The 15,971-nt window shown below is 49.2% G+C and overlaps 1 protein-coding gene across 1 annotated transcript in view; it reads right to left on the bottom strand.

The window, feature by feature from the left end:
- Positions 1 to 240: 240 nt before the first annotated feature.
- CERK (ceramide kinase) overlaps positions 241 to 15,971 on the bottom strand; it is an 88,491-nt gene continuing 72,760 nt past the window's right edge. Inside the window, exons 8-13 of the mRNA XM_038756092.1 lie at positions 14,985 to 15,137; positions 11,989 to 12,094; positions 10,838 to 10,914; positions 8,381 to 8,586; positions 4,466 to 4,689; positions 241 to 2,876 (exon numbers count right to left, since the gene is read on the bottom strand). Coding sequence (XP_038612020.1) covers positions 2,804 to 2,876; positions 4,466 to 4,689; positions 8,381 to 8,586; positions 10,838 to 10,914; positions 11,989 to 12,094; positions 14,985 to 15,137 — 839 coding nt within the window. The 3' untranslated portion in view covers positions 241 to 2,803. The remainder of the gene's footprint in view (positions 2,877 to 4,465; positions 4,690 to 8,380; positions 8,587 to 10,837; positions 10,915 to 11,988; positions 12,095 to 14,984; positions 15,138 to 15,971) is intronic.

Here is a 15,971-nt window from a genome sequence, read left to right as displayed (position 1 = left end):
CCACCGTATTCATTGAGTGTTTACTGTGTGCACAGCACTGTACTGAACCCCCGGGAAGTACAATTCAGCAACAGAGACAATCCCTGCCCACAGTGGGCTCACCGTCTAGAAGAAGGGGTTCATCTGGGAGATCGGGGAAGGGCCGACCCCGACAGTCGGACCTGGGAGCAGGAGGAAGAGAGGTCACCTTTGTGAGCGGGAAGGCCCAATGATGGCAACGCGGTCCCATAGCGTCCGACGTTAATTTATCCAACGTTAATTTATTGTTTTGAAGTTCTCTCAAATGCACCCGGACATCAAATATACCATTTTCTAATCTTGAAACCCGCAAGATTAGAAAGAAAATTAAACTTACATTTTTCCATCCATAACTCCCATCCCGAGACTGTATTTGAGGAACGTGTGCATAATCGTTTTTAACTAAGACATAAGCGGGTGGAAAGCTTTTTTGTTTTTCCTTAATCAGAGTAGCCAGACCACATCACAGAAGCATAACCGTTGCTTGATTCTTTTGTCTGCATGATCTACAAAGAAAATGGAGCGAACTCTACCCTCGTCACCTTCTAAGTCATTGACCCTCCCTCTTTCAACCATCCGTTCCCTGGGGCAGGCCTGCCTGGATACCCACCGCTCTCGCTGGCCTCCATGCTGTGCTCTCCTTCTCTAAGAGCACTTTCTCCCCCTCTCCGCGGGGTCAGGGGGAAGAGGGGGTCTGCCACGGGGAGTCGTGGGTGTGGGGGGCTCCCCTCGGCCGGCTGCTAGCTGGACCACTTAGCCGTAGTAGGGGAGTCGGCCTTTAGATAACTGCAGGTCGGAGGGGAGAGGGACAGAAGGGAGAATCTTCCACTTCTGCCAACCCTGAAGCACGATGATTCCCTCTGGGCTCGATCCCAGGTCAAGCAGGCCGGGGCGGGAGGGAGAATGTGGAGGATCCGGAGAAACCCGTCCTCGTTCTCCGTTCCGCCGCTGTCGGGGTGGAAACCTCCTCGAGCTAAACGGGGCAAGTTAGCGGGACGCTTCCCGGCCGATCTGGGCTCCGTACCCTGTCCTTTCCATTTGTCGGTCAGTCGGCGCTCGACCATTCCTGGCGACCGCTGGGCTTCCCCTGGGCTTGAGCCGGCCCGCCATCCCTAGGCCCCGGGCGATCGCAGCCCTTTGAGGAGGCGGAGGGAGCGCCGATGAAGTCAGGAAACCGGACCTCTACCTTGCCGGCTTGTCGGGGATGGACTGGAGGATGAAATTGGACTGCAGAATACTAAGGGCTGAGGAAGTTCAAAAATATATATATGCACACACATATCTGTATATATTTACTTATGATATGTTAAGTACGTGTTGCAGTGACTCCTTTGGAAACTCCATCCAGTAAGCATTTGGGGAGAGGATCAAACTGCGTGAGTTCCGTTCGAGCTCTCACTAGGCTTACCCGGAGATCCTAAGCTGCTTAGCATCCTACCTGAAACGAGAGTATGTTCCCTACGCCTAACGCAGAAGTACGAACCCCAGGACGACGGCTTAGCAAGGACAATGAAACTCTAAAGGGCAGCGGCCTTGGTGGAAAAAATCAGCTTCCTCTAATTAATTACCTTTTCGAGTGCTTCTGCGGTAGAGGGGGAATCAGGCCCGGGGTCACAGACATCCCTTCACTCACACGTGCACACACGTGTGCACGAAGCTGGCACTTTCCAGACATGCATAGCAGGGGGGCGGGGGGAGGACCAGAACTCATGAAAGGGACCATTCAGAAGTCAGAATGTCAAGGGACAACGCGACATTGAAGGGGAGAAGCTCTGCCCTTTTGTAGAGGATACTCCTCTTCGGCAATTAGTAGCGTCGACGGGAAATAACTCCCAGTGACATTTGGAGGGCCAGCCCCTTCCCACTCTTTATCCCACATGAAAATAACTAACTCTGGAGCCAGACATAGCAACCCCCACGCTCTGTATGTAATTGGAAAAAATGAAAAGCTAGCGGGAACTCTTCTGGCTTGACATTCCACTTTCTCTGCCTGTATTTCTGCCTCGGAGAGCTATTCTCTCGTGAGCCGTCTTTCCCGAACCGGAAAGTGTTTCAACACTCGTTAGCGGCTCGAGGACGCTCTGTTCTGAGAGGCGCGGGCAGCCGAGACGGGGGAAGGGGCGACGTTAAAGCGACAAAGACATTCCTCGTTTAACTGGGGGGGTGATGCTGAGTATTCCAGAGCCAGGATGAATCAGTGGATCGGAGGAATTGACCGAGCGCTCGGACGCGCTGGAAAATTGCATTGCTGTGTTGTGCAGGACAGAGAGGGTGGATCGAAAATGACGAGGGAGGAGAACGTGATCTGGGGATCCAAAGTCGGCCCTGATCCCGCCACAAAAGGAGGCAGATCCAGTTGAGCAAGGGCTGGGAGCAAGAGTCTTCCCAGACAGAAGGACTCGCCTTCATTTGCAGGCCGAGCGGCTACGGTTGTCGTTGTTGTTGTTATTGTCACTGTTGCGAATGCAGCACTGCCACCAAGTTGGGCCTTCGGCAAGCGGGGAAGGTCAGACGCGGTCTCTTGGGTGACCCACACTGGTGTGGGGAATAAATTATCCTGAAATACAAGCGGAGGATCGGACCAAAGTTCAAAGGCTAAAAGACATACAGGCGTGGTTGACGTATGAGGATTTTTTTCCTTCTAAAATTAAAATATAGCTATCAAAAATAAACTCCGAATGTCAAATGGGCATCAGCGTACTCTGTCCGACGGATTATCTTTTTTTCCTAAAGGTGGTGTGGAGATGTGCGCAAGCGAGGCGGCGGGCGACCCCGGGGACGCTTCTCAGCTCCGCTCTTCCCGCTGGGGCTTCTCCTCGATTCCTCTGGCAAAGAGGCGCAGCAACTGGCAGTGAACCCTGAAACGCAGAGATCGCACTGAAGCCCACATAATTCTGGTATTTGGTATGCGCCGGGGGACATATGGGACAGTCGGGTGGGTCCAGACCTGATCCTCTTCCCACCTGGCGCTCCCAGCCTTCGGTTGCGGGGGAGAACAGCTATTCAACATTCAGTCTGTCACCGAATCCTAGACTGTGAGCCCACTGTTGGGTAGGGACCGTCTCTATATGTTGCCAACTTGTACTTCCCAAGCGCTTAGTACAGTGCTCTGCACACACTAAGCGCTCAGTTCATTCAATCGTATTTATTGAGCGCTTACTGTGTGCAGAGCACTGTACCAAGCGCTTGGGAAGTACAAATCGGCAACATATAGAGACGGTCCCTGCCCAACAGTGGGTTCACAGTCTAGAAGGGGGAGACAGACAACAAAACAGAACATCTTAACAAAATAAAATAGAATAAACATGTACAAATAAAATAAGTAAATAAAGAGTAATATAAGATAAACAAATAAATAAATAGAGTAATACACATGATAAGAGCCCGCTGCGGGACAAGGCCTGCGTCCAACCCGATCTCCTTGGGAGCCACCCCGGCGTTCATTCATTCATTCAATCCTATTTATTGAGCGCTTACTGTGTGCAGAGCACTGTACTAAGCGCTTGGGAAGTACAAGGTGGCTCAATGAATACGATTGATTGATTGATTGAATCCTGTCAGTTCAACCTCCACAACGCTGGGGAAATCCGCCCTTTCCTCTCCGTCCAAACCGCTGCCACGCTGATCCAAACGCTCATCCTATCCTGCCTTGATGACCGGATCTGCCTCCTCCTTGACCCCCCCCGCCTCCTGTCTCTCCCCGGTCCATTCACTCATTCATTCAATCGTATTTATTGAGCACTTACTGTGTGCAGAGCACTGTACTAAGCGCTTGGGAAGTACAAGTTGGCAACATATAGAGACGATCCCTACCCAACAGCGGGCTCACAGTCTAGAATGGGGAAGCAGACAACAAAACAAAACATATTAGCAAGGGGATTGGATGTGGGAGGATGTTATGGTATTTGCTAAGCACTAACTGTGTGCCAGGCACTGTACTAAGCACTGGGGTGGATACAAGCAAATCAGGTTGGACAGAGTCCCTGTCCCACTTGGGGCTCACAGTCCTATTCGCCATTTTACAATCAATCAATCATATTTATTGAGCGCTTACTAGGTGCAGAGCACTGTACTTGAGCTCCAGTATTGAGCTCCAGTCCGTACTTCACCCTGCTGCCCGGATCATTTTGCCACAGAGACGTTCAGCCCACATTTCCCCGCTCCTCAAGACCCTCCGATGGCTGCCCATCCTCAAACCGAAGCTCCTCTCCGTCGGCTTTAAAGCACCGGATGAGGTGGCCTCCTACTCCCTCATCTCCTAGCGCATCAACCGAGGCCGAAACGAGGCTGGACCCCGGGGGCCGGCGGAGGCGAAGGTTGCGGGATTCTGGAAAACGGTTTTGCGAAGGCCCACCCGGGCTGGGTATCGAAATCAAAGAGAACCAGGTGGACCGCCAGTTTCATTCCCATCTTACCGGAAACAACCGACGCCGGGGGCGAGACCCACCTGACCTCAACGGCGGAGTTGTTGAGGATCTCCCCGTCGCAGTTCCAGGTGCTTCCACCCAAGGGGCAGCCGCAGCCGCAGCAGCAAGGGGCGGGAGGGTCCCCGCACACGGGGCCCAAGGGCTTGGGCCCGACGGGCTGGCCGGCAGCGTCCTCCTCTTCCGAATGCTTGGACGTGAACCGGAACTTCCTGACGCGGTACACCTCGACGAACGTGAAGTCAAACTGCCCGCGGAGGAGGGATGGGGTGGGTGCCCAGTTTTAGCTGCCCCGAAGTCACCCACACCACCAGATCGCTGCACGATCCGGCCTCTGGGTTGGAGCGCAGAGCGCTTTCACAGGCCCACAACCCCTCCTGTTCTCTGACAGGTAGCCCAAGTAATAGCCATCTGCTCTTGAGCTCAGTCCCCCCATAATAATAATAATAATGATGGCATTTATTAAGCGCTTACTATGTGCAAAGCACTGTTCTAAGCGCTGGGGAGGTTACAAGGTGATCAGGTTGTCAATCAATCAATCAATCGTATTTATTGAGTGCTTACTATGCGCAGAGCACTGTACTAAGTGCTTGGGAAGTACAAATTGGCAACATATAGAGACAGTCCCTACCCAACAGTGGGCTCACAGTCTAAAAGGGGGAGACAGAGAACAGAACCAAACATACCAACAGAATAAAATAAATAGGATAGAAATGTACAAGGAAAATAAATAAATAAATAAATAAATAGAGTAATAAATATGTACGACGGGGGGCTCCCAGTCTTAATCCCCATTTTACAGATGCGGTCACTGAGGCCCAGAGAAGTGAAGTGACTTGCCCAAAGTCACACAGCTGACAAGTGGCGGAGCTGGGATTTGAACCCATGACCTCTGACTCCAAAGCTTGTGCTTTTTCCACTGAGTCACACTGCTTCCCCGATGGGAGCACCTTCTGGGCGCGAGAGCCCCATCCTAGTTGCCAGGGAGGGTGAGAGCTTACACTCTAACGGAGGGGTTGGACTATGTCGTTTACGGAGGAGGACGAACTGCTTAAATAGCAATCAATCAATCAATCAGTCAATCATATTGAGTGCTTACTGTGTGCAGAGCACTGTACTAAGCGCTTGGGAAATACAAGTTGGCAACATATAGAGATAGTCCCTACCCAACAGTGGGCTCACAGTCTAGAAGGGAGAGACAGAGAACAAAACCAAACATATTAACAAAATAAAATAAATAGAATAGATATGTACAAGTAAAATAAATAAATAAATAGAGTAATAAATATGTACAAACATATATCCATATATACAGGTGCCGTGGGGAAGGGAAGGAGGTAAGACGGCGGGGATGGAGAGGGGGACGAGGGGGAACGTGAGGAACTGGTAAGTAATAATGACAATAATGATGGAATTTGTTAAGCGCTTACTTGATGTCAAGCACTGTTCAAAGAGCTGGGGAAGCAGCATGGGTCAGTGGAAAGAGCCCGGGCTTTGGAGTCAGAGGCCATGGGTTCAAATCCCGGCTCTGCCACTTGTCAGCTGGGTGACTTTGGGCAAGTCCCTTCATTTCTCTGGGCCTCAGTTCCCTCATCTGTAAAATGGGGATGAAGACTGAGCGCCCCTCGAGGGACAACCTGATTACCTTGTATCTACCCCAGCGCTTAGAACAGGGCTTTGCACATGGTAAGCGCTTAACAAATACCAACATTATTATTATTATCCCAGGTAATCAGGGGGACACAGGCCCTGTCCCACATGTAGAAACAGCTGATGATCCAAGCTGCAGTATAGAGATCAGATCAATCAATCAATCAATCAATCGTATTTATTGAGCGCTTACTGTGTGCAGAGCACTGTAATAAGCGCTTGGGAAGTACAAGTTGGCAACATATAGAGACAGTCCCTACCCAACAGTGGGCTCACAGTCTAAAATGTGGAGGAAGACCAAATGAGGCGGATACAGCAGTCAAGCTGGGAGAAATGATGAATGCTCCATCGGGATGGAGAGGACGCGGAGGAGCGGGGAAACAATGCAGAGGGGAAAAAAAAAAGGTGGGCAGGATTTAGTGACTCCAGACTGGGAGTGTGAGGAGGAGAATGCCCTGCGCATAGTAAGCGCTCAATAAATACAATTGAATGAATGAAGTGGAGGTCACTCGGACGCTACCGAGTGACTGAGGCCGGGGATGTCAGAGATGAGTTTTTTGGGAGCGGCGAGTTAAGACTATCTCAGGGTTCCCGGGGCCTCCGCGGATGCCACCTGATCCCTCTAGACTGTAAGCTCGTTGGGGGCAGGGGATGTGTCTTACCACTCTGTTCTATTGCACTCTCCCAAGCACTTGGTACAGTGCTCTGCACCCAGTAAGCGCTCAATAAATATGCCCGGATGAATGAGCGGCCCCGTCCTGTGCTCTGTGCTCAAAAAGTGCTGTGGAGGACACGGCTGCTGCTGGCCCTGGGAAGATTCCCCAGAAACCACGACCCGCAAAGGACAGTCAAACTCAGAGACCAGTGACGCTTCAGCAGAGCCTGGCGGAAACAGCCCAGGCCTGGGAGTTGGAAGGACCTGAGTTCTAATCCCGGCCCTGCTACTTGCCTGCTGTGAGGCCCCGGGCAATCGCTTCACTTCCCTGGGCTTCAGTTACCTCATCTGGGGATTGAGACTGCAAGCTAACGTGGGGCAGGGACCGTGTCCAACCTGATTTGCTTGTGTCCACCCCAGTGCTTAGTACAGTGCTTGGTACATAGTAAGCACTTCACAAATACCACACTTATTAACATTCTTATTCTCGGGGCCACTGTTTCCTCATCTGGAAAATGGGGGTTCAATACCCACCCTTCCTTCCCTTTAGACTGTGAGGCCCGAGTGGGCCGGGGACTGTGTCCGGCCCGATTAACCTACCCCGGTGCTTAGAACTGTCCCTGACATATCACAAGCACTTAAGGAACAGAACAATTATTGTTGTGAGAAGCAGCGTGGCTCAGTGGGAAGAGCCCGGGCTTTGAAGTCAGAGGTCAGGGGTTCAAATCCCGGCTCCGTCAACTGTCAGCCGTGTGACTTTGGGCAAGTCACTTCACTTCTCTGGGCCTCAGTTCCCTCATCTGTAAAATGGGGATCAATCAATCAATAGTCGTATTTATTGAGCGCTTACTGTGTGCAGAGCACTGTACTAAGCGCTTGGGAAGGACAAGTTGGCAACATATCATCATCATCAATCGTATTTATTGAGCGCTTACTATGTGCAGAGCACATATAGACTGTGAGCCCCCCGTGGGACAACCTGATCGCCTTGTCACCTCCCCAGCGCTTAGAATCAATCAATCAATCAATCAATCGTATTTATTGAGCGCTTACTATGTGCAGAGCACTGTACTAAGCGCTTGGGAAGTACAAATTGGCAACACATAGAGACAGTCCCTACCCAACAGTGGGCTCACAGTCTAAAAGGGGGAGACAGAGAACAGAACCAAACGTACCAACAAAATAAAATAAATAGGATAGAAATGTACAAGTAAAATAAATAAATAAATAGAGTAATAAATATATACAGGTGCTGTGGGGACGGGAAGGAGGTAAGATGGGGGGGATGGAGAGGGGGACGAGGGGGAGAGGAAGGAAGGGGCTCAGTCTGGGAAGGCCTCCTGGAGGAGGTGAGCTCTCAGCAGGTGAGCTTAGAACAGTGCTTGGCACACAGCAAGCGCTTAAGAAATAAATTCCATCATTATTATTATTGTTATTTAATCCAGCTTGACGGTTACCGTTTATGGAGGCGGCCCGGCCTGGTGATAGAAAGCAGGGTGCCATCTGGTCTCCGCGCTGCCACTGCTCAGTGCTTCGCGGTAGGCGCTCAATAAATACCACCGATGGATTGCTCGGGCCCCGTCTCCGGGGAGACCCACTTCCTTCCCTACCTCCCGGCCCTCCGGCCCCTTACCTGATCGTCCCGGTTGGTGTGCCGCAGGAGGTAGCGCAGGAAGTTGAAGCGGGAGCAGTTGCGGACCAGGATGAGATCGGCAGAGCCGTCGGCCAGGTGAGCGGCCGGGGAGAGCCCTTTCCGGCTCCGGGGGCAAGCGCAGCTCATGTTGGCCGCGTTGATGGCCAGAAACTTCCCCCGGACCACTTTCCACTCCTCGGCTTCCTCTGCAAGGCAAAAACCCGACCGTTTAGGCTTCCGGGATTTCCCCGGCTCCCTAGCCTTCGAGGAAGGAAAAGCAACGGCGAAAAAACCGTATGTTTGTATGTATTTATTACTCTATTTTATCTCCTTCCCTTCCCCACAGTACCTGTATATATGTATATATGTTTGTACATATTTATTACTCTATTGATTTATTTTACTTCTACATATCTATTCTATTTATTTTATTTTGTTAATATGTTTTGTTTCGTTCTCTGTCTCCCCCTTCTAGACTGTGAGCCCACTGTTGGGTAGGGACCGCTTCTATATGTTGCCAACTTGTACTTCCCAAGCGCTTAGTACAGTGCTCTGCACACAGTAAGCGCTCAATAAATACGATTGATTGATTGATTGATTGATTATTTGTACATATTGATTCTATTTTATTTTGTTAATGTTTTGTTTTGTTCTCTGTCTCCCCCTTCTAGACTGTGAGCCCACTGTTGGGTAGGGACCGTCTCTATATGTTGCCAACTTGGACTTCCCAAGCGCTTAGTACAGTGCTCTGCACACAGTAAGCGCTCAATAAATACAAATGAATGAATGAATGAATGAACTAAACACACCCTTCCTCTGGCCCTGAACCTTTGGGTTGAACTCTGTGCTTGCCCTGGGCAGATAAACTGTGCTCGCCCTGTGGCAGGGGAAGCAACATGGCACAGTGGATAGATCCCGGGCCTGGAAATCAGAAGGTCGTGGGTTTTAATCCCAGCTCCACCACTTGCCTGCTGTGTGACCTTGGGCATATCGCTTCACTTCTCTGGGCCTCAGTTCCCTCATCTGGAAAATGGGGATTGAGCCGGTGAGCCCCACGTGACACAGGGACTGTGTCCAACGCGATTTGCTTGTTTCCACTGTTTAGAACAGTGCTTGGCACGTAGTAGAGAAGCAGCGTGGCTCAGTGGAGAGAGCCCGGGCTTTGGAGTGGGAGGTCATGGGTTTGAATCCCGGCTCTGCCAATTGTCAGCTGTGTGACTTTGGGCAAATCACTTCACTCCTCTGTGCCTCAGTTACCTCATCTGGAAAATGGGGATGAAGACTGTGAGCCCCCCGCGGGACAACCTGATCACCTTGTAACCTCCCCAGCGCTTAGAACAGTGCTTTGCACATAGTAAGCGCTTAACAAATGCCATCATTATTACTATTATTATTATTATAGTAAGTGCTTAACAAATACCATCATCATTATTATTATTCAGTAAGGCTTTGAAAGGAGGGAGAGTCATTGTCTGTGGGATTTGAGGAAGGAGGGCATTCCAGTCCAGAGGCAGGATGTGGGCCAGGGGTCGGCGGTGGGACAGGCGAGATGGAGGCCCAGTGAGAAGGTTAGCAGTAGAGGAGCGGAGTGTGCGGATGAGGGTGAGGTGAACCCACCACAGAATCATCAATCGTATTTATTGAGCGCTTACTGTGTACTGTGTGTACTGTACTAAGCGCTTAATCAAACATCACGGTTCGTCCCGCCGAGGGGTCTGACCAGACCTCTAGCTGAGGATACGGCGAACGCACCACAAAACCAAACCAGAGAACCCACCTGGCCGTTTTCTTTTTTTTTAAAATGGTATTCATTAAGCGCTTACTAGATGACCAGGCCCTGTTCTAAGCGCTGGGGCGAATACAAGCTGATCAGGTTGGACTCAGTCCATGTCCCACATGGGGCTTACTGTTTTAATCCCCATTTTATGGAAGAGGTAACAGGCACAGAAGAGTTAAAAGTGACTTGCCCAAGGTCACCCGGCAGACGAGCGGTGGGGCCGTTCCACTGCGGGTGGGGATTTTTCTCTGAAAAGTTGTTGCCGGCTTGTACTTCCCAAGCGCTTAGTACAGTGCTCTGCACACAGTAAGCACTCAATAAATACGATTATATGTATATATGTATATATGGTTGTACATATTTATTACTCTATTTATTTATTTATTTATTTTACTTGTACATTTCTATCCTATTTATTTTATTTTGTTGGTATGTTTGGTTCTGTTCTCTGTCTCCCCCTTTTAGACTGTGAGCCCACTGTTGGGTAGGGACTGTCTCTATGTGTTGCCAATTTGTACTTCCCAAGCGCTTAGTACAGTGCTCTGCACATAGTAAGCGCTCAATAAATACGATTGATTGATTGATTGATTGATTGATTGAAAGCTTGGATGAAGCGTGTCTGACTCAGTAGGCAAGAGTTTTCTGGGGCCCTCCCCGTGCCCCGAAACCCTGTACAATACCTGTATTTTCCAAGCCATACAACGCTTTTTTCTGCTGCTCTTCCAGTTGCTGCTTACTTTGCCGGCAAACAAAACATCTGAAAGACACAAATCTGGTTGATTTTGTTTCTTCCCAGAGCGGGTACGTATCTGTTCCACTCCAAAATAAGCAGCACGATGGGAAGCGTGAGTTTTATTCTGAAGATAAAAGCCCCATTTTTCAGGTTTTGATCGAGTTCAAAATTAGGACCCTTCCACCGAGCGTTTATTTACTCCCCCCAAAAGGGCGACGTCGACAAAAGGCCTTTTCATCCACCTCCTTCCGTGTCTCCTCCGCAGCTTTTCCCTCCCACCTTTGGTCAGAATCACGAGGGTTGAACGCCGAACCAGGGACGTCTCGAGATGTGGTTTGGACTGGGAATCTCTGGCCGTGTGCGGCGGGGATGGGGGAATGTCCGGGGTGGGCGACGTCCGGATTCAACCTAAAATCGGTTCGGCTCCCTCTCGACAGGTCAACCTTCAAATGTTACCGCCGACAACATTCCCAGGCTGCCGGTTAGCCCTTAATTTAGCCGGCAGTTGCTGGATTGCTGTAACCGTCTCTGTATGTTGCCAACTTGTACTTCCCAAGCGCTCAGTACAGCGCTCTGCACCCAGTAAGCGCTCAATAAATACGACTGAATAATAATCAGCGGAATCGACTGAGCGCTCACCGTGTACACAGCACTGGACTAAGCACTTGGGAGAGATTAACGACATGAGTTAGGAGACACGTTCCCTGCCCTCAAGGAGCAAACGGCTCAGAGGGGGAGGCAGGCGTTAACAGGAATAAATGACGGAGTTGGATGTAATAATAATAATAATAATGATGATGATGGCATTTATTAAGCGCTTACTATGTGCAAAGCACTGTTCTAAGCGCTGCAGAGGTTACAAGGTGATCAGTTTGTCCCACGGGGGGCTCACAGTCTTCATCCCCATTGTACAGATGAGGTAACTGAGGCACGGAGAAGTTAGGTAACATGCCCAAAGTCACCCAGCTGACAATTGGCGGAGCCGGGATTTGAACCCATGACCTCTGACTCCAAAGCTCTTGAGGGTGGGGGTGGGGGGTGAAAGAAGGTGCCCGCCCATCTCTCGGACCCCCAAAACCCTGGAGGTCAGGGACGTACCCCGTGTGACAACCCTTTTTATCTCGGGGAGATCCCACCGTGTGCTGAGCCGGCAGGAAGGACACCGTGCCCTCGTAGTAATGATGAGACAGGAAGGTCTTGAAACCTGCAAAACAACACTGACGTTATTCCGGTAGAGAATAATTCCTTCAGAAACCTTAATGAAATAATGATAATTCATTCACTCATTCAGTCGTATTAATAATAGTAATAATAATAATAATAATAATAATAATAATAATAATAATGATGTCATCTGTTAAGCGCTTACTATGTGCAGAGCACTGTTCTAAGCGCTGGGGAGGATACAAGGTGATCAAGTTGCCCCACGTGGGGCTCACAATCAATCCCCCTTTTACAGATGAGGTAACTGAGGCTCAGAGAAGTGAAGTGACTTGCCCAAGATCACACAGCCGTCATGTGGTGGAGTGGGGATTCGAACCCATGACCTCTGACTCCAAAGCCCGGGCTCTTTTCACTGAGCCACGCTGCTTCTCAAAGGTCGGCGGGCGGCCCAATCTAGCCTGACCACATCATTCATTCATTCAATCGTTTGAGCGCTTACTGTGTGCAGAGCACTGTACTAAGCGCTTGTATGATAATAATAATCACGGTGGCATTTGTTAAGTGCTTACTATGTGCCAGGCAATGTACTAAACATTATCGAGCGCTGTGTGCAGAGCACTGTATTAAGCGCTTGTACAATAATAATAACGGTGGCATTTGTTAAGTGCTTAATATGTGCCAGGCAATGTACTAAACATTATTGAGCGCTTACTGTGTGCAGAGCACTGTACTAAGCGCTTGTACAATAATAATAACGGTGGCATTTGTTAAGCACTTACTATGTGCCAGGCAATGCACTAAACATTATTGAGCGCTTACTGTGTGCAGAGCACTGTACTAAGCGCTTGTACAATAATAATAACGGTGGCATTTGTTAAGCGCTTACTATGTCCCAGGCAATGTACTAAACATTATTGAGCGCTTACTGTGTGCAGAGCACTGTACTAAGCGCTTGTACAATAATAATAACGGTGGCATTTGTTAAGTGCTTACTATGTGCCAGGCAATGTACTGAACACTGGGGTAGATACAAGATAAGCGGGTTGGATACAGTCCGTTGTCCCCCGTAGGACTCACAGTCTCCATCCCCATTTTACAGATGAGGAAACAAGCATGGAGAAATTAAGTGACTCGCCCAAGGTCACACAGCAGATAGGTGGTGGGAGTACTGACTGAGCACCTACGAAGTGCAGTGGACTGAACGAAGCACTGGGGAAGGCACCGTCCTGCCCACAAGGAGCTCCCCCTTGGATGTGGGCTGGCTATTCCCCCAAACTCTGTGACTGCTCTGTTTTAATGGTATATATTAAGGGCTTACTATGTCCCAAGCGCTGTACTAAGCACTGGGCTGGATCCTGATTAGGTTGGACACAGTCCCTGTCCCGCATGGGGCTCAGAGTTTTAATCCCCATTTTACAGATGAGGTCACCGAGGCCCAGGGAAGTGAAGTGACTTTCTCTCTCTCTCCCCCTTTCTCTCTCTCTCCCTCTCTCTCTCTCTCCCTCTCTCCCCCCCTTTCCTTCCTTCCTTCTTTCTTTCTTTCTTTTTTTCTTTCTTTCTTTCTTTCTTTCTTTTTCTTTCTTTCTTTCTTTCTTTCTTTCTTTCTTTCTTTCTTTCTTTCTTTCTTTCTTTCTTTCTTTCTTTCTTTCTTTCTTCCTTCCTTTCTCTCTCTCTTTCCTTTCTTTCTTTCTTTATTTCTCTCTCTCTTTCCTTTCTTTCTCTCTCTCTCTTCCCTTTCTTTCTTTCTTTCTTCTTTCTTTCTTTCTTTCCTTCCTTCTTTCCTTCTTTCTTTTTCTTCCCTTCTTCCCTTCTTCCCTTCTTCCTTTCTTTCTTTCTCTCTTTCTTTCTTTCTTTCTTTCTTTCTTTCTTTCTTTCTTTCTTTCTTTCTTTCTTTCTTCCTTCCTTCCCTTCTTCCCTTCTTCCCTTCTTCCCTTCTTTCTTTCTTTCTTTCCTTCTTTCCTTCTTTCTTTTTCTTTCCTTCTTTCTTTTTCTTTCTCTTTCTTTCTTTCTTTCTCTTTCTTTCTTTCTTCCTTTCTTTCTTTCTTTCTTTCTTTCTTTCTTTCTTTCTTTCTTTCTTTCCTTCTTTCCTTCTTTCCTCCTTCCCTCCTTCCCTCCTCCCCTCCTTCCTTCCTTCCTTCCTTCCTTCCTTCCTTCCTTCCTTCCTTCCTTCCTTCCTTCCTTCCTCCCTTCCTCCGTCCCTCCCTCCCTCCCTTCCTTCCTTCCTTCTTCCCTTCCTTTTTTATTGAGCACTTACTGTGTGCAAAGCACTGTACTAAGTGCTTGGAAAGTACAATTCGGCAACAGATAGAACCAGTCCCTACCCAACAACGGGCTCACAGTCTAGAAGGGGGGAGACCGCCAACAAAACAAAACAAGTAGACTTGCCCAAGGTCCCAGAGCAGACAAGCGGCAGGGCCAGGATTAGAACCCAGGCCCGGGCTCTCTCTCCATTAGGCCATGCTGCTCTGAACCAGAGGACAAGCATCATCACCGACCCCTTCCGAACGTGAGCCAACCCCCAGCTGAGAAGCGTGACTCAGTGGATTTGGACAGAGCGTAGCCGAAGACGGGTGCGTTCGGAGAGGAGTTTCTCGGAAGTTCTGCTTCCCCGGAGGCCTGGTCAGAATCGGAACGTCCCCCTCGTCCCCTCGGCGATGGTGTCCCCAAGACAGGCCTCCAGGCCAGGACGGCACTGACCCTTGGACTCTGCCCAGATCTGTGGCCTCCGCTACCATCTGTCTCTCCTCCCCTCCCTTCCCTAGGGGACAGTCATCATCATCATCAATCGTATTTATTGAGCGCTTACTATGTGCAGAGCACTGTACTAAGCGCTTGGGAAGTACAAATTGGGAACGTATAGAGGCAGTCCCTACCCAACAGTGGGCTCACAGTCTAAAAGGTGGGCTCACAGGCAGCGTTTCACCTCTTACCTGAAAAGTCGTATCTGATCAGCCCCATCCACCGGTTCTTCTCGCTGTCTCTCAGGATGTCCCCATAAAACCCATAGCCCAGCAGGGAGACCGAGTACTTCAGAAACGTGGCGTTGTGATGGACCGAAGAGACGTCCAGGGGCAGGGAGTCGCCTGTGGAAACCAAACGACAGATTTCAAACTCCGGCACGCTTCGGGACTTTCTACCGTCCACGGGCGGGGCAGAAACGCAGGCCTTCTGAAGTCCGAAATGGGAAGGAAAGTATTAGTATTATTCATCATCTATTAATAATAATAATGTAATAGTGGTGTTTAAGTGCTTAGCCCACTGTTGGGTAGGGACTGTCTCTATATGTTGCCAATCTGTACTTCCCAAGCGCTTAGTACAGTGCTCTGCACATAGTAAGCGCTCAATAAATACGATTGATGATGATGATGATGATGAGCCAGGCACTATTCCAAGTGATGGGGTGGATATGAGATATTCGGGTTGGACACAGTCCCTGTCCCACATAGGGCTCACAGTCTTCATCCCCCATTTACAGATAGGGGGACTGAGGCCCGGAGAATTGAAGCGACTTGCCCAAGGTCACACAGCAAACAAGTGGTGGAATGGCGATTAGAACCCAGGACCTCCTGACTTCCGGGGCTTCTTATTTTGAGTCCATTTCTCGGGAGGCTCAGTTTTATTATTATTGATTATTTATAAATTATTTTAATAATAATAAAATAAAATACTTTTATTTACTCGGTGCCGCACACACCGAGCTACCTGGCATGAAGAACTTGTAGGGGGCTTCTTATTTCGAGTCCATTTCTCGGGAGGCTCAGTTTTATTATTATTGATTATTTATAAATTATTTTAATAATAATAAAATAAAATACTTTTATTTACTCAGTGCCGCACACACCGAGCTACCTGGCATGAAGAACTTGTAGGCGGCTTCTTATTTCGAGTCCATTTCTCGGGAGGCTCAGTTTTATTAT

Source organism: Tachyglossus aculeatus, chromosome 14 (assembly GCF_015852505.1).
Source record: "Tachyglossus aculeatus isolate mTacAcu1 chromosome 14, mTacAcu1.pri, whole genome shotgun sequence".
Classification (NCBI taxonomy): Eukaryota; Metazoa; Chordata; class Mammalia; order Monotremata; family Tachyglossidae; genus Tachyglossus; species Tachyglossus aculeatus.
The sequence above is the reverse complement of the archived record's forward strand: the minus strand, read 5'-3'. Positions and strand labels throughout refer to the sequence as shown.